This window comes from Euleptes europaea, chromosome 14 (genome assembly GCF_029931775.1).
Source record: "Euleptes europaea isolate rEulEur1 chromosome 14, rEulEur1.hap1, whole genome shotgun sequence".
Classification (NCBI taxonomy): Eukaryota; Metazoa; Chordata; class Lepidosauria; order Squamata; family Sphaerodactylidae; genus Euleptes; species Euleptes europaea.
Genome location: NC_079325.1, coordinates 41,826,446 through 41,845,357, shown reverse-complemented (window position 1 = coordinate 41,845,357; position 18,912 = coordinate 41,826,446). Strand labels below are relative to the sequence as shown.

Sequence of the window (18,912 nt, the reverse complement as noted above, 5' to 3'; positions counted from 1 at the left end):
TAACATGCAGTGACTTGTGTTGTTTTTCTCATCAAGACTGATTCCATATCTTCTTTGATAGGAGAGGTTATTTGGGCAAGTATAGTATTATTGTGCGTGTAAAGTGCCATCAAGTTGAAGCCAACTTATGGCAACCCTGTAATGTTTTCAGGCCAAGAGATTAACAGGTGGTTTGCCATTTACTTCCTCTGCACAACAGCTCTAGCATTCCTTGGTGGTCTCCCATCCAATTACTAGCTTGGTAGTAGGTTGGTAGGTTTTCAGGGCCCAGCTGGGGTGCGCAATGTGCACACACGCCTGGCACGATCCATGCGTGCCCCCCGCACACTGCACCTACTGAATGCTTATTATGATTCAGTAGATCTATTGTATTCCTTCAATAAATTACCACCCCCTGATCAGTTAAAGATGCTAAACTGGTTTGAAGCACTATATTCTAATTTTAAGTCTCTTGCTGCGGCAAGAATAGATATCAAATCACAAGATGTTTCAGCTTCTGCTATGGTGCCAGCTTCTAAAAACCCATCTATTCATTATATTTTCCCTGTTGCTATTGTACCTATTGAGGAAAAGGATCTCCTGCCTGAGAGGTCAACAATTCCCCTAGAACCGCAAATTATAGTTGAGAAAAAGGCTGTTCATTTTATTCAACTTGTTGATTGAACTCAAAGCTGATTAGCTTTGAAAATCGGTTCATGGAATGTAGCCAGCTGGTTTCCTCGTATTTTCTCTCCTGAATCCAGGCGTTTCTTCATACTTATATTATTCTGCTCCAGGAAACTTGGTGTAAAGAACATATTCAACTTTTGGGCTATATATCTTTTGTCAGCCCTGCTGTCCTCAGTTCTAGGAGCAGTAGACTGAAGGGAGGTGTTGCTTGCCATAGTCCTAGTTTTGGATTATCTTTTGGCTGTTCAAATTTATCTTGAGGGTTATGCACTGATTATGTTTACATCTCCCCAGGCCTAATGACTGTTCAGTGGAAGGATACTGAGACTAGGATATACCTGATTCTACAGGATTACCCTAAGGCAATCCTTATGTTAACCGGTAATATGAATGCTCGTGTAGGGCGCTGCGATGAGGCAACTCTTTCCTCTTTGTTTGGGGATGATGTTGGTGACTTGGATTTTACAATCCAGGATAGGATTTCTAAAGATCCTAAAATTAATGTAAGGAGGAAATTTTTCTTCCATTCAGCTCTCAAGTTGGGTCTTAGTATTCTTAATAGTAACAGAGATTTGGGAGATGGGGTGAATTTACAAGAATTGGTAGGAATGGAGCTAGTGTGGTTGATTTCTGCCTGGTCACCTCAAATCTTCTTTCTTACTGCTCTTTGTTTGGGGTGGGTAGCAACCATCGGCCACTCTGTGTTGAATTGGTACTGCTTTTTGGTAAGAAGTTAGATCCCCCAATTCAAGACGGATCTCATTTATTCGGGTAGAGCTACGAGAAGAGTCCATTGGGATACTAGCTAGTCCAAGGAGGCCTATGATATTAATTCTTCGAATGTATGCCTCACACCCTTTTTGCCCTGCTGTAAACTATTTGTTGTTCTATAGACCTGTCATACCTGAATCAGCAAGAGCACAGGAAAAAATAAGGTGATAGACATGCTTATCTTTTGCCTTAGCCAAATTTCGTTCAAAAGACCCATCCCACAAGCATTTTAAATTATATTTTAATTGAGATTTTTATTGGGTTTCAGTTCACATAAGTTGCTTTGGGAGGCAATTTTTGGCTGAAAACCAGGTTAGGAAAATGACTTTCTTTGTGAGAAACTCAACCTTACAAATTCAGTGTCTGTGTTTATCTTGGCTTTTATTTTATATTTATCTGGAAAACGCCTTTAAAATATTTTATTAGAATAAAGTGTGTGTGTTTATCATATACATGCCAGTACAAAATACACTTCATTGGCTCTAGTCCACAAGTTTATGTCACAATATATCTTGTAGTCTTTAAGGTGCTGAGGAGAGCAATCTTAAGCTGGTTTACTAGAAATCCTACTCAGGTGTGTTTAGAAAACAGCCAGTACTCGTATATAAGGTTGCACCGATTTTCACCAATTCTCCCCTCCCTCTGCAGATACCCACTAGGCTGTTCCTGAGGGTCCACTCCATTTTTCTCATGCTGAGTGGGGCAGGCTGTCACACAAGGATCAGAACTAGGCAGAGTCCTGAAAAAAGGTGCCAGTACTCAATATCTGTTTGTGGTGGAAAGTGCCATCAAGTCGTAACTGACTTATGGCAACCCCATACAGTTTTCAAGGCAAGAGACGTTGAGAGGTGGTTTGCCATGGCCTGTCTCTGCGTAGCAACTCCTTGATGATCTCCCATCCAAGTACTAACCAGAGTCGACCCTGCTTAGCTTCTGAAATCCAGGTCAGGGATGAGTACCATCACAAAAAAAGCCCCTGTCTACACCTACAGCAGAATGAGATGACCGGTGTACGATACTTCAGGAAGGGGTGTTGCCATATTTTTAAACATTCTCTCCCTTCCTCTCTCTAAGCACAATATAAATTAGGCAGGGAGATCACTTAGCTCCTTTGCATGCTAGAGTTGTTTTAAAAAGAAAACTTGTAGGAAGTTCTCCCCCTCACAGAAACAAGGTAGTATTGAAAATTGTAAAAAAAAAAAAACCCATCCCCAACCAATCTGAAGTGACAGTCCATTCACACCATCAGATTTTGTTCAGTATGCATTACCTATTTTGTCATTCCACTTTTCAACTCCTCCCTTCCCAAAAAAATTGGTTCCCAAAGAAGCTTGCACCAACTTAAATCTCCTTTTGGCCTCACTGATGACAGCTAGTGACTTTGGGGGCGGGGGGGGGGACTTCTCAGTTGTAGCTGTATCCAGGCACATTGACATAACCATGTACAGACCAAGTCTCTGTTAATTTCTCCAGAAGAGTCTAACTGCTCACAACGTGTCTGACCATAGTCCCTTTTGCCTCCAGCCTCCTTGGGTGGCATCCTATGATTAGGGGACTAGAGCAACTGTCCTATGGGGAGCGGTTAGGCCGCTTAGGGCTGTTTAGCTTGGAAAGAAGACGGCTAAGGGGAGACATGATAGAGGTCTATAAAATTATGCATGGTTTGGAGAGAGTGGAATGGGAGAGGTTTTTCTCCCTCTCCCGTAATACTAGAACACGGGGTCATCTGCTAAAGCTGGAGGGCGAGAGATTCAAAACAGATAAAAGGAAAGAGCAAGAGTCCAGTAGCACCTGAAAGACTAACAAAAATATTTTCTGGCAGGGTATGAGCTTTCTGAAGACGTGAGCTGTGGCTCACGAAAGCTCATACCCTGCCAGAAAATATTTTTGTTAGTCTTTAAGGTGCTACTGGACTCTTGCTCTTTTCTACTACTGCAGACAGACTAACACGGCTACCCACTGTGAGATAAAAAGGAAGTATTTCTTCACACAACGCATAGTTAAATTGTGGAACTCCCTGCCCCAGGATGTGGTGATGGCTGCCAGCTTGGAGGGCTTTAAGAGGGGAGTGGACATATTCATGGAGGAGAGGAGTATTCATGGTTATTAGTTAGAATGGATACTAGTCATGCTACATACCTGTTCTCTCTAGTATCAGAGGAGCATGCCTATTATTTTGGGTGCGGCGGAGCACAGGCAGGATGGTGCTGCTGCAGTCGTCTTGTTTGTGGGCTTCCTAGAGGCCCCTGGTTGGCCACTGTGTGAACAGACTGCTGGACTTGATGGGCCTGGGTCTGATCCAGCAGGGCCTTTCTTCTGTTCTCTCTCTTTCTTCAATCCCTAACCGCCCTAGGCTGCCCCCGCTGGAAAAAAACAGACAAAAAGAGCAGAGGTTTTGGGGCGAAAACTGAATGCCTCCAGGCGAGAGTACAGCACGAGACTGCGCGGTCGGGACTGGCCCAAGCTCACCTTCCCCTTCCTTGTAGACCAAGGACCCCGCTTCTTCTGGCAGTGGGGGGGAAACAACCGGGAGTGATCTCTAGGACCAGCTGCGGGGCGGGCATAACGGGCCGAGGCGACGTTGTAGGAGGGGAGCCAAAACAATCCAGCACCGGAAGCCCTCTGCGTAAGTTTCCCTCCTGGGGCTACTTCCGCTGGGCCGCTCTAGGCCCTGGAGGTCTCGATCATAGCGGTTTTAAAAAGCAGGGCCGCCCTCGGACGCCAAAGCGGCCTCATCGGCACTTCCGCTCTGGCTTCTAACTGACCGCATCTAGACGTTTTATTGAACGGCCGAGATAACGGAAGGGGGAGGATTGCAGCGGCGTGACGTCAGCAGCCGGCATTTAAATATTTTCCCGAAATATTCCGAAATATTTTTCAGGCTATCATGTGCCATTCAAGCACGTTTCCCTCGACGTTTCAGACTTCAAAAAACAGCGGGGTATTATTTTGCTCTACCGGCGATGGGGGACGTCATTTCCGGGTTAGAGCGGAAGTGGCCCCTGTAGAGGGCGACGGAGAAGGAGAAGGGAAGACTGGCGGTGGTGGGCGATGACGCCAACAGCTCGCGCCGGAAGTACCTGGGGTAGAGCCTGTGCTTGGACCCGGCGGCGGCAGCGGCGAAAGGTTCGAACCCCCGCTCCCCCGAGAGAGGGGGGAAAAGGGGGCTGGAAGGAGAAAAGGGGAGGGGGTGAAGGGAAGAGCGAGCTAGGGGGCGGAGGTAGGGGGCGGGGTTTGCAGTGGCGACCTGCCACGGCGAGTGGGCGGGGCCTTGAGGGAGGCTGAGAAGAAGTCTCGGGTGGGTTAGAGTGAGGTTGAAGTGAGGCCGAAATCGGGGGTGGAGGGCAGGAGAACTTCTGCGCTTTATTTGGGGGGGGGTGATGATTAGAGCACAAGAAGAGCCCAGCTGGATCACGCCCAAAGGTCCGTGAAGCCCAGCATCCTGTTTGCTTCACCGTGCTGCGAAATGCTGGGGGGGGGGGGCATATTCTACAATAGCCAGGCATGAAAGCCGCATCCCTCTCTCCTTGTGTGGTCCTCACCATCAGGTATTGCAAACCTCTGAACTTGGGAGCGCCCCCAGCCTCTAATCCTGTTCTGAGCCACAGTCAGCCACAGGCCCCTTGGACAGTCTGCAAGCAGGCCATGGAGGCAACAGCCCTCTCCTGTTTATGATTCCCGGTATCTCGTGTTTAGGACTTCACTCTTCTTTGGATTATTAGAAAAGGACAAGACTCCAGTAGCACCTTAAAGACTAACAAGAATATTTTCTGGTAGGGTATGAGCTTTCTGAAGAAGGTATCTGAAGAAGTGAGCTGTGGCTCACGAAAGCTCATACCCTACCCGAAAATATTCTTGTTAGTCTTTAAGGTGCTACAGGTGCTTGCCCTTTTCTACTAATCCGAAGAAGAGTGAAGAGTCCAGTAGCACCTTAAAGACTAACAAGAATATTTTCTGGTAGGGTATGAGCTTTCGTGAGCCACAGCTCACTTCTTCAGATACCTGAAGTATCTGAAGAAGTATCTGAAGAAGTGAGCTGTGGCTCACGAAAGCTCATACCCTACCAGAAAATATTCTTGTTAGTCTTTAAGGTGCTACTGGACTCTTGCCCTTTTCTGCTACTGCAGACAGACTAACACGGCTACCCACTGTGAATTATCTTCGGATTATTGTCAGTAACAGACACCCCCTCTCCCAAGACTTTTTCTCTTTCCTTCCTTTAGGTTCTATTTCAAGAGCCAAGTCAAAATCTGAACCTCCTGCCTTACTTGCTCCTCACCCAGTTACTGGCAGAAGTCTCATTAGTTGGTAATCCCTGACCTTTCCCACCTATAGATAATGATGGTAGAAGTTTTACTCAAGCACCTGAAAAACCAAAGTATTTTGAAAGGAGAAGCATAACATAAAAACTATGAAATCCTTCCCACAGACTTAGAGTATAAACAGGTGCATGAGGAAAGCCTAGAGGAATACAGCCAAAGAAAGATCCATGTTAAAATAAAAGTATTACCCAAATATCAAATGTTAACACTCATATAAATGTTCTGTTTCAATAATAGGAAATATTAATCTAAGCAACTTATTACTGAAATATTGATCTAAATAAGTTATAATTTCTATATGCAAGGTTCAAATAGGAAGCCTTATGATTGATATAGAGGATTCAGTCATTATACATACAATTTCACCAGGGTAAATATGTCTAATACCTTGAATAACTATTTCCTTTTTATTGCATAGGATCCTGATTTCCAGTACTTAGCATAAACAAGTTTGGCTGCTTCTGTCATATGATATGATTCTGTCATATTCTTGATATTCTATCATATTCTTGATATTTTGTTGGAATATCATGCTTTACAAGGTAGAGAAGAGAGAGTTCTGGTTCAAGTGGTGTTTTATTTTCAATATTTCCCATTTCTGATATGATAGGCCCTCATAGCAGAGGGTTGCAAGACCTGAGCAAGGCTGTCAAAGATAGGACATTTTGGAGGACTTTCATTCATAAGGTCGCCATGAGTTGGAAGCGACTTGACGGCACTTAATACACACACACACACAGCAGAGGGACTATATCCACTCACATAAACCTGTACAGCAGCTCTGATCATCGTCCTGGGGGTGTCTTTTGCTCCTCTGCCGAGGGCTGTGAGAACTACTTTGACTTCGGCTCATGCATTTTCAGTGGCCACTCCTGTTTTATAGATGGCCTTTGCAATGAGGTTAGAAAGGCACTCTTCAGCATTTCCATAAATGGTTTAAGTTTGCTTTAAATGGCCTCTGACTGAGACGCAGTTATAGCTAGTGGGTAATTTAGAGAAGCTGCTCATATAACTCACAAGAAGCTGCCTTATACTGAATCAGACTATTGGTGCATCAAGCTTAGTGATATCTTCTCAGACTGGCAGAGGATCTCCAGGGTCTCAGGCAGAGGTCTCTCACATCACTGCCAGATTCTTTAACTGGAGATGCTAGATATTGAACCTGGGACCTTCTGCTTGCCATGCAAATGCTCTACCACCGTGCCACAGCCCCTGCTTTTAAAAAAAATCTTTTGCATGATTTTTAATGTAAGTGGCTTTATTGTGTGAGCCAGTTTGTCCAACGGTGTGGAAGAAAAGAGGGATACACATTTTAAATAAATAAGTGCGGCAGTTATTAATTTCCAGTAAGTGCTTAATGTTTCCCTCCATCGAAGGTGGAGGTTTGTTGCTTCCTTTTAGCCAAATCAGTAAATGTCAGAACCAGTTTATTATGTTCTTGCTACTTTCCGTAGGTACTGCTGAGTAGTTTAGAATGATCTATCTGGTATGGATTGCATTATTATTGTTATTGTTTAACTTAAGTACTGCTTTTTTGTCTGTTAAGCCCTGTACAGCAGCAGCACACTTGTGAGTGCTAAGTTAGTGTAAATGCCCTGATTTCTAACACACATTTGCTTGGAGTGAGTCACCCTGGCTCACAATTCTTGTTGCTCCTCCAGGAGAAATGGCCCCAGCAGGATCCCAAACCCTGTTGGGTTTCAGGAAGAGAGAAGAACATTGGCCACTATCTGCTGAGCAACATTCTAACACAGAGAGCTATCTAAGGTAAGTGTGTGTCTTTTCCCGTCCAGTTCTGATATAGGGAGAAAAGGCAATGCAGGGAACTGAGTTGTAAAGTTGGATCTAATTAACATGTAGTTAATTCCACTTCCTGGTGTGAAGGAAAGTCAGTTATAGACAGTTTCTCAGTAAACGAGGACTGGAAATGTGTTTTATTTCTAACAGAAGTCTGAGATTGTCAGGAAGCCAAAATAATTTTGCTCTGGCCAGCAAAATTCCACAAGCTCAGCATGTTGTGATATGAAAGTTTTTAGATCACATTGCCATTATGGTATGCACAGTTCCCCCACAAACTATACATTGCTGATTTTTAAGTTATTAATTGCGCTGGGTACTATTATCAATATGGGCCAGACACAGCAGAAGTTATGAGTGTGGCAGTTTTTAAAAAAATATATAGTGATGCTTGTGTTTGATTTTGAGTAAGACTAATACCATATTTTGATGTACCGCAGGTAAATGTTTCCATAACCTTATGGAGAGAAAGGACTTTGAAGCATGGCTTGATAACATTTCTGTTACGTTTCTCTCTCTGACGGACTTGCAGAAAAATGAGACGCTGGATCACCTGATTGGCTTAAGCGGGGCGGTCCAGCTCAGGCATCTCTCCAATAACCTAGAGACCCTCCTCAAACGGGACTTCCTCAAACTCCTCCCACTGGAACTCAGTTTCTATTTGTTAAAATGGCTTGACCCTCAGACCTTACTCACGTGTTGCCTCGTCTCTAAGCAGTGGAACAAGGTCATAAGTGCCTGTACAGAGGTGTGGCAGACCGCCTGTAAGAAATTGGGCTGGCAGATCGATGACTCTGTCCAGGATGCTTTGCATTGGAAAAAGGTGTACTTGAAGGCTATTTTAAGGATGAAGCAACTGAAAGACCATGAAGCCTTTGAGACCTCCTCGCTGATTGGACACAGTGCCAGGGTTTATGCACTTTACTATAAGGATGGACTTCTTTGTACAGGTAGGAATACCCAAAGCGCTTGGGCTTTTTGGCAAAGGATATGAGCTGCGAATCAGGAAATTGCTAGTTTGGATCTCATAGTGGGATGTGTGCCCTCTTAACTATGAGGGAGCTTCAGTCATGGTGTGCAACCTGTTTTTCAGGGAAATTTGTTTGCCATGATCGATATCCTTATTGAGGCCCCTCCAACATTTTTTAAGGGACTTTGTTTCCAAGAACTCGGTTCAAAAACCCTTCATCTAACCGACACACTCTTGGGGTGTTCCTTGAAGCGAGCTATATAGCTCATTCCTACAGGAGAGAGCAAGTTTGAAGATAAGCCTGGACGTGACCGAGGGGTCTTCCAATTTTCAGGCCAGTGTCTGTCTTGTTGCCTTGAAGCTATGTCTGGGTAGAATACTTCATGCATGTTTGGAGGCAGGACTTTGGAACTATGCACAGGAACCCTTACTTGGGCAAAAGTGATCAGAATGCAGATTGAAAAGGAATATGTGTCTGCCTTGCATGCATACTTAGGCTTAGTTGTTGATCACCTGTTTGCTTTGAGGACTTTATTTGGATAGAGGTGGTAGATTGCATTTCCAGTGTGGGGGGGCAAATGCAACACTATGGATGCATCTGTCTCTTATTTCCATTTGCATTACCGAGAACTCAAGGTATTTCTGCACCCTTTCCTGAGTCAGCAGAAGAGGGAGCACAAGAGATAGGACAGCAGGAGGAATGTGACTTTTGGGGGCCTTTACAAAGCTATTCTGTTCCCCAAACATTTGACAGTTACACAGTCTCCCAACAAAAGCTGTCTTCTCCAAAGCGCTGTAAAAAAAATACTTAATATTATAGCATTTCCAAATAATTCAATTGCATTCAAAGTGTTTCCTGTTCCTGTGAACTGCAGGGTCAGATGACTTGTCTGCAAAGCTGTGGGACGTGAGCACGGGGCAGTGCATCTACGGGATCCAGACCCACACCTGTGCAGCAGTCAAGTTTGATGAGCAAAAACTTGTCACGGGCTCTTTTGATAACACAGTAGCCTGCTGGGAGTGGAGCTCAGGAGCCAAAACCCAGTATTTCCGAGGCCACACAGGAGCAGGTGGGTTGCAGGCTGCAGAAGAGGCTAAAACATCTTACTGGTTTGAAGACTCCTGCACTTTCTTGATGGATTCCCCCCCCCCCCCCCCCGCAAAGAGTTTCTTTAAAATCTCCCAAATACATGTGAATAACATCACTTTGAAAAGTTGCTCCTTAGCACTTAAACAAAAAGGCTACGACACCTTCTATACAGTCTTTTAATTTAAGTGTTAAGGAGCAGTTTTGCAGAGTAATGTTATTAGCATGGTTTGCTGAAGTGTTCAAATATTCTATACAAGCTAATCATGCATTTTTGGTAGAAAAAAATTCCAAGATTGATTTTACTAAAATAATTTATTTCCCTCCCTTCAGTCCAGGCGGGTTTGCAACACGCCAAAACAAACCCCACAACATTGCAATAAAAACTGAGCCGTCAGCCAACAACCAGTCCCTAATTCTCACTTTAACCATATAATTAAAACCAGCATCACAAAAAAGCATTACAAACCAGCTCACCCATTAGAAAGCAAGTTTGAAGCAACCAAACATCCGTCGGGAAGTAAGGAGCTCCAGAGCCACAGTGCCTCGACCAAGAAGGCTCTCTCCATAGTGGTTCCTTAACCGTACTTTGATGGTGGAGGCATGTGAAAAACATCTTTCTCGTGCCCTGTTGCTGGCATTATTACTAGTTTGTTGGGGGCAAGGAGCTGTCCCTCCTGCCCTTGTACATGATGACAGTCAAATGAAATAAAAACCCATTGGTCTCTTATTATGTAGTCCTAGTCCAGTTGCATTATTTATTGGTTGTTTTATCCTGTTTGCTTGAACTTTTATGTCCTATAATCTGCCTTGAGTCTCACTGAGAAAGGTGGAATAAATAAATTGGCCGAATTAGTCCCAAATGAGAAAAATGGAAGTTGACATTGCTGATCCTGAAACTTGTTCTTTCTGCTTTGTAGTTTTTAGTGTGGATTACAACGATGAGTTGGATATCCTTGTCAGCGGCTCAGCGGATTTCACTGTGAAAGTCTGGGCTTTATCAACCGGAATGTGTCTCAACACGCTGACGGGACACACAGAATGGGTCACTAAGGTACGCCTGGTCTGGTTTATTTTGTCCCTCTCTTGGTGAACTCCTTGCTGGGTGGGGAAAGCTTTGGCCTGCTCTGTATTTGATCAGTTTTGAATGAAGCTTAGCAGGGGCTGGGGCTGGTCAGTTCCCGGATGGGCAAACCCTTGGGAGCCCTATGCCTGCTGTTCTGTGATGGGAGAGCAGTAAGATAAAAATGCCAACTATGTATGAAAAATCCTAAGGTGAGTTCAGTTTTCTATGTAGAATCATAGAGTTGGAAAGGACCAACTAGTCCAACCTCCTGCTGAATGCAGGATCAGCTCAAAACGTGCCTCATACGTATTCATCTAGCCGCTGCTTGAAAACTCCCTGTGAGGGGACATGATTGCTTTCTTTAAATATTTGAAAGGCTGTCACTTAGAGGAGGGCAGGGCGCTGTTCCTGTTGACAGCAGAGGATAGGACTCACAACAAGGTGTTTAAATTATGGGTGGCTACTAGGGGGGGAAATTACTACAAGAGTAGTAAGAGCCCGTGGCACAGAGTGGTAAGCTGCATTACTGCAGTCCAAGCTCTGCTCACGACTTAAGTTCAATCCCAACGGAAGTTGGTTTCAGGTAGCTGTCTCAAGGTTGACTCAGTCTTCCATCCTTCCGAGGTCGGTAAAATGAGTACCCGGCTTGCTGGGGGTAAAGTCATCCGATTCCACTGCTGAACTACTCTTATAGGTAAAGGTCCCCTGTGCAAGCACTGGGTCATTCCTGACCCATTGGGTGACGTCACATCCCAACGTTTACTAGGCAGACTTTGTTTACAGGGTGGTTTGCCAGTGCCTTCCCCAGTCATCTTCCCTTTACCCCCAGCAAGCCGGGTACTCATTTTACCGACCTCGGAAGGATGGAAGACTGAGTCAACCTTGAGATAGCTACCTGAAACCAACTTCCATTGGGATTGAACTCAAGTCGTGAGCAGAGCTTGGACTGCAGTACTGCAGCTTACCACTCTGTGCCACGGGCTCTTACTACTCTTGTAGTAATTTCCCCCCCTAATATCCACCCATAATTTAAACCCCTTTTTGTGAGTCCTATCCTCTGCTGTCAACAGGAACAGTGCCCTGCCCTCCTCTAAGTGACAGCCTTTTAAATATTTAAAGAAAGCAATCATGTCTCCTCTCAGCCTCCTCTGCTCCAGACCTAATATTGTCAAGTCCCTGAGCCTTTCCTCATAGGGCTTGGTCTCCAGGCCCATTATCATCCTTGTCCCTCTCTTTTGCACCTACTTCATTTTGTCCACATCCTTTTTGTAGTGAGGCCTCCAGAACTGCACACAATACTCCAGGTGCAGCCTGACCAATGTGATGTACAGCGGGACTGTGACATCTTGCGATTTGGATGTTATATGTTGAGGCAGGCCTGTCTAGCTCAGAACTGTCTGTCCTGGCTGGAAAGCATTTTTGTCTGTTTAATTTGTATCCTGCCCTTCATCCGTCACTTTCCTGGAGTGGTTAGCAACAGAGATGGAAGAATCTTTGGTTCTTGTAGGTTATCCGGGCTGTGTAACCGTGGTCTTGGAATTTTCTTTCCTGACGTTTCGCCAGCAGCTGTGGCAGGCATGTTCAGAGGAGTAACACTGAAGGACAGTGTCTCTCAGTGTCAAGGGTGTAGGAAGAGTTCTGAAAACCTCCAGACTAACAAAGACAACATTCAACAATAGCCATGCAGATTAGCTTTGGATTACACACATTAACAGATCACTTCAGGATACAATTGTTCCATATTAACATACCATACCCTCATTAGCACATTATCTTGATACTTACAGGACAATGATTAGCACATTACTTTTGCAGGACAATACTCAGCTCAAACCAAACCCTTTCTGACTATATATTACTCTTCCTACACCCTTGACACTGAGAGACACTGTCCTTCAGTGTTACTCCTCTGAACATGCCTGCCACAGCTGCTGGCGAAACGTCAGGAAAGAAAATTCCAAGACCACGGTTACACAGCCCGGATAACCTACAAGAACCAATGAACTCTGACCGTGAAAGCCTTCGACAATGGAAAAATCTGTTGATCAAGCAAAAATGTAAATATCTCTCCAGGATCTCATTCCTAGTCTTGCGACCTGTGATCCTTTTAACTGGAAGTGCCTAACTTTGAGCCTGACACCTGACTGCATGCCAAGCAGCAGAACTACCTCGGAACTGACTATGGGACGGGGCTAGAGATTCAGTGGTAGTGCGCATACATTGCATACATTGGGTCCCAGGTTCGGTCCCTGGTATCTCCAGTTAAAAGCTGTCAGGTGTAGGAAAAGACTCATAGAATCATAGAGTTGGAAGGGACCACCAGGGCCATCAAGTCCAACCCCCTGCACAATGCAGGAAATTCACAACACACCCCTAGTGACCAGAAGATGGCCAAGATGCCCTCCCTCTCATCATCTGCCTAAGGTCACAGAATCAGCATTGCTGACAGGTGACCATCTAACCTCTTATTAAAATCCTCCAGGGAAGGAGAGCTTACCACCTCCCGAGGAAGCCTCTTCTCTGTTTGCAATCATGAAGAGCCTGTGCCCTTTGGAAAACATGATACTGGGGCAAATGGACCAATGGTCTGACTAATTTGTTCCATGTGATCCTTGTCCTATTTGTATTGTCATTGTTCTGGGCTCTATTTCTTGATCATTCTAGAGCAGGGGTCACCAGTGTGGGACCTGTGAGTGCCATGGTGCCTGCCAGTACTTTTCTTGATGCTCAGTGTTGTCTTTGAAGTATTTCCCCCCCAAAGCAAAGAACCAACCCTGGCTTTCCTCCACCTCATTGGAGCAGGAGGCAGTTCGGATGAGCCTAGGAGGCGATACCCTTGTGCCTGCAGGGAGGACCCATTCAGAAACAGCTGCCTCCAGCCAAGAAGAATGCTTGACTTGCATACTCACAGCATTTTGTGGCAGTATGCACTTTCCTTTCTCAATATTCTAACGTTTCCCACAAGCTCAAATAATTTGGGGGGCCCTGCTCTGGAGCCACAGAATATTGGGAACCTGTTTTGGTAGAGAAAAGGCTTCCACTACCCAGGATGCAAATGTACCTGAACAAACGTGCATTGCCTCGTGCAAACCGATCCTGTGTGACCTGGGTCTTACCTCACCTTCCTTCCCATTGCAGGTGGTCTTGCAAAAGTGCAAAGTCAAATCCATCATGCACAGCCCTGGGGATTACATTCTTTTAAGCGCTGACAAGTATGAAATCAAGGTAAAGGGTGTATCTGTCTTGTTGAACTCTAGGAATTCGGGGGAATTGTAGGCTTGAACAGTAAGGGAAACATTCTGAAGACGTGCCTGAAGATCTGGTTAGTTGTGTATAACTAAATGCGCGCATGACCCAGTACTGCCCACCAGTGGAATGCCATAAAAGGCAGAGGTCCCAATGACCTGAAATCCTCCCTGCTCCATTCCAAATAGATAAGTCCAGCCTTGGTATGGAATCAGTACTACAAAATAATATTGTGCCTTGTCTACGTACTACGCAGCTGATTCAAGAACACCTCTAAAAGTGTTGCCTCGCTTATTTGTGATTTCAACATTTGTATTGAAACAGCTGCTCATGTCTTATTTTATTGTAGTTTTTACACAGAATCTCGTAACGAACTTTTAAGCCCCCTGTTGGTTAATAGACAGAATGTCTCAGATTCTTTTAACGTTTCCTATTTATTCAACAATCGTTCGCCCCATATATTGGAGACCGCGGCACAGTTTTTAAAGTTTGTATTAAAAGCCCGCCAAACAGTTAATTAGATGGCAGTAGCAACAATCAGCTCTATTCGATGTAACTGTCTTTTAGCTATTCTGTAAAGGGCACTTTTTAGTATCTCCATTCCTTTTGTACCCTTCTGTATTATGTTTTTATGCCAATAAAGGGATGATGATGATATTTATGATTTATAAATAAAATCGGGGTAGACAACACTTCCCAAGTAAACATAAGCAAAAGATCAAGTTTCTACCCTGAGAGGTTTGCAGTCTGAATTCTGACAGTGGAAAGGAGTAGAGATGAGTGCACACAGATGCAGTTACCCAGACTTAGGCTTACTTTCTTGAGTGGTCAAAAGAGTTGAGCCAGTGGGCAGGGCCGTGGAATTGTTGTGAAGTGTCTGTCTTACATGCAGAGGATCCCACCTTTGATCTTTGGCATCTCAGGTTAAAGGATCTGGGATAGCAGGGATTGGAAAAAGACCTCTGCTTGAGTCCATGGAGAGCTGCTGCTAGTCACAGAAGGCCGTATTCAGTGGACCAGTGGTCTGACAGTATAAAGCAGGTTCATAGACCAAAGCTTCTTAAACTGTGGGGTCAAGTAACTGAATTTGGGGGTCATGAAAAAATTGATTTATCATCAGTAAAATGTTTGATTTGTATACCTATTTTATATACCTGTATACCCAGGGTCGCATAGAAATTTCTTGGGCGAGAAGGGGTTGCGAGTAGAAAAAGTTTAAGAAGCCCTGAGAAAGTCTTAATGGCAAAGGTGCATTGAGGAGAGATTTGAAAGGAGAGAGAAGAGACCATGGAGGTGCTCTGGGAGGTCATTTTAGGCACAAGAGATTCCTCAAGTAGAGTTTTCCATGTTATAATTTTAACAAAAAATAGATCTGGCCCATCGGAAGAGAGATCAACTGCAAATGCTTAAAAACCCTGACGGTGTCAGAAGACCGCAGCATCTCTCTGCAGCCCCGGCTTCACTTCGATGGGAAATACATCGTGTGTAGTTCAGCGCTTGGATTGTACCAGTGGGACTTTGCCAGCTACGATATTCTCAGGTAAACGCTTTGAATTCCAGGCAGAGAAATGTGTGTCAAGGAAAGCTTGAATTGGTCCTTACACCTCCTGTTGAGAATACTTCAGGAGAGAGAAGAGAGAGGATCAGGGGAGAAATGTCATGGATCGTGCCTCATTTTTATGAAGGGAGGAGTTAAGATTAATGAAACTGCTAGTCAGCAATGGCTTTTGTTGGAGTTTCAAGTGAACGGGGCCCAGAATCTTGCAGGGCTGTAAGGACTTTTCACAGCATCCCAACTGGTATATGTTAGCTTGTCGAATCTCATTTGTTCATTAAGGTAAAAATAGAATTGATAGTTGCTGCTACGAAACAGCAGCCAAAGAAGTGGATGGCTATTTTTATTTGCTGTGTGAACTTCAGCCTTCCACACATCTTCAGCTTACCTGGCCAAATGTATTCCTCTTCCCTGCCCCTTCTCCCTCCCTCTTTCCCTCCTCCTCTCAGATTCTACCCTCTGGATCGCCTTTACTTCTTGTTCTTCTGGATCCTTTCATTTCTAGTTCTTCAAGAAAGAATGTCTGCATATAGCGTGCAACTGACTCGTGGAACCTGCCGCTCTAGGGAACAGTGATGGTACCTAGCTAAGATGGATTTAAAACGGGGTTGCACAGAGAGAGCCAGCGTGGTGTAATGGTTAGGAGTGGTGGTTTGGAGTGGTGGACTGATCTGGAGAACCGGGTTTGATTCCCCACTCCTCCACATGAGCGGCAGATGCTAATCTGGTGAACCAGGTTGGTTTCCCCACTCCTACACATGAAGCCTGCTGGTTGACCTTGGGCTAGGCACAGTTCTCTTTGAGCTCTCTCAGCCCCACCTACCTCACAATGTGTCTGTTGTGGGGAGGGGAAGGGAAGGTGATTGTAAGCCGGTTTGATTCTTCTTTAAGTGGTAGAGAAAGTTGGCATATAAAAACCAACTCTTTTTCTTCTTGGAGGAGAGGTCCATCAATGGCTGTTAGCCACAATAGCTAAATGGAACTTTGAGAAGCAGCTGCAGTGTGTTTGTGTGCATGTGAGTAAACAGTTGGGGGGCTTTAGCCTCTGAACCCCTGCTTGTAGGCCTCTCAACATCTGTTCGGAAACCAGATTTGATTAACCTTTGGTCTAATTCAGCTGCTGCTTTCTTGGGCCTCTGCATTGACAGCCCCAGACCCTTCTGAATCCCCAACACCCCAAGTAGGACACTGAGCCAGAGACTTCATTGCTAATTCCCTTAGTGCATCATCACAGTGCTTTAATTAATTTGAAGCAACTGCAGCCTGCCTTTCCTAAGTGAGCCCAAGGCAGGTGACACCGTCAAACCACAACAGCTCAGAAACAGGTAAATTCATAATGTTCATATAAGTGCCCTCTGAAATAAAGTAGTTTTTATTGGCTTTCTGAAGGCCAGCTAGGAGGAAGATCTTTCGCATCATCGAGGGAAGTTTGTTCTGTAGTTGTGGGACGCGGCCACAGAAAAGAAACAGGTCGTGGCCAACCGTGCCATGCAAGAGATGGTCCTTTGAGTTTGTGAAGGACTCTAAAGATGAGCATCGGCATTTGGGCTGGAACCAGAAAACAAATAGAAATCCGATGAAGTTGTTGCAGTAACAGCATTGCATGATGAAGTGATTTGTTTCTGTTTTTAAAAAAAGGGGCAGCCACATTTTGAACGAGCTGTAGTTTCTGGTGTGTTAGAGTACTCTAGCAGGTCAGTCCTGTCCAGGAGGATTGATAACCTACAACTATGATCTAAATGGGAAAAAGCAGACTGCACCTGCGTTGTCATGTATTTTCCTGGTGTGAAGGGAGGGGGAGAAAGTGTGTCTCTGATCTGGTGAACTGGACTTGTTTCCCCGCTCCCACACATGGAGCCAGCTGGGTGACCTTGGGCTAGTCACACTCTCTCAGCCACACCTACCTCACAGTGTGTCTGTTGTGGGGAGGGGAAGGGAAGGTGATTGTAAGCCGGTTTATTCTTCCTTAAGTGTAGTGATTCTCAAACTGGCCTTTGGTGCCCAAAGGTGGGTTGTGACTATTGCTGGTGGGTCATGAGACCAGGAGGGGGGCCTGAGTGAGCTAGGAGAGGTGGTTCAATGACAAATTTTGATTTGCCTCTGCTTATGGCATGAAATGGCCATAAAATACGGCACGTGGCTCAGCAATGCTATGTGTTTGTCAATACCAAGCACAGAAAAATAGACTGTAAAACTCGTTCATTGTTAACTAGTGTGAGGTTTCTGCATTTTATGTTGGAAGGAGAAAGTAGCAGGGAGTTACTTTTGCGAGCGGGTGTCGAAAAGCAGAGACAGTTTAGACATGGGTCCTACTTTAAAAAGCATGAGAGGGACTGCCTTGCACTATCTAGTTGCAAACCATCCCCTTCCAGAACATCAAGCTTCAGTGCAAGCAATACCTCTGTCTTGCCTGGATTCCACTTCAGTTCATTCTCCATCTTCCATTTTGACCACAGCATCTAGGCACTGGCTTAGATTTAACGCTATTTAAAATCCTGTTTTGTTAAGGCTAACCTGTCCTTTGCACACCATGATTTTTTTCTGATCCCTCCTGCCTTCTTCTCACTGCAGGGTTATCAAACCTCCCGAGTTTGCAAACTTGTCCTTGCTGGGCTTCGGTGACATTTTTGCCCTCCTGTTTGATAACCACTACCTGTACATCATGGATTTGAGGACAGAGAAACTGATCAGCCGCTGGCCGCTGCCAGAGTACAGGAAGTCCAAGAGGGGGTCGAGCTTTTTGGCTGGAGAAATGGCTTGGCTCAACGGCTTGGATGGCCAGAACGACATGGGATTGGTCTTCGCCACCAGTATGCCTGACCACAGTATTCATCTGGTTTTGTGGAAGGAACACGGCTGAAGGGGAGCGGCGGATACACGTGTGACGTGTGGCTTTTTTAAAAAAACGAACGAACAAACGGTTGAGACTGCCAGCAGCAAGTCAACCTGAGGAGACTTTGCATGAACCAAAGCTGCGCATCTTCCAGACTCCATCATGCAACGTACAATCATTTTACCTTTAATTTTCTAGGGCATTGGAGAAGATGGGGGAGGTGCGGAACAACCGAGAGGGGTGTGTGTTGTTATTACTTTTAGAAACATTAATGCACCACAGCATGCTAACATCCTTTCACCACCGGCTTGTGTATCCATGTTCAAGCATACACATTTGGGCATCTTTCTCAACTGTGGCTTTAGGGTTGTTGGTTTGGTTTTTCTTTTTCCTTGGGGGGGAGGTGGGGAAAAGATGCCATTCAAAAGAAGAAGGGTATTGGTTCTCAGCCCTTTTCCCCCTTCCGCCCCCATCTTTCTCAGATAGAAAAGAGGAGGTAGTGAGTCAAACTGTTTCTTTCAGATACCTTGTTCGCAAGGGGTTCACCTCCACTGAAAAATCAGATCGCTACAAGCAGGCCAATCTGTTTCTCTGTG

General features: G+C 45.0%; 1 protein-coding gene across 1 annotated transcript; it reads left to right on the top strand.

The window, feature by feature from the left end:
• The first annotated feature begins 4,479 nt into the window (after positions 1-4,479).
• On the top strand, positions 4,480-18,710 carry FBXW2 (F-box and WD repeat domain containing 2). Its single transcript, XM_056860349.1, has 8 exons — positions 4,480-4,566; positions 7,424-7,529; positions 8,000-8,509; positions 9,405-9,599; positions 10,537-10,670; positions 13,821-13,907; positions 15,299-15,468; positions 18,055-18,710. The coding sequence occupies exons 3-8, from the start codon at positions 8,020-8,022 to the stop codon at positions 18,341-18,343; spliced, it is 1,365 nt and encodes a 454-aa protein (XP_056716327.1). The 5' UTR covers positions 4,480-4,566; positions 7,424-7,529; positions 8,000-8,019; the 3' UTR covers positions 18,344-18,710.
• The last annotated feature ends 202 nt before the right edge of the window (positions 18,711-18,912 follow it).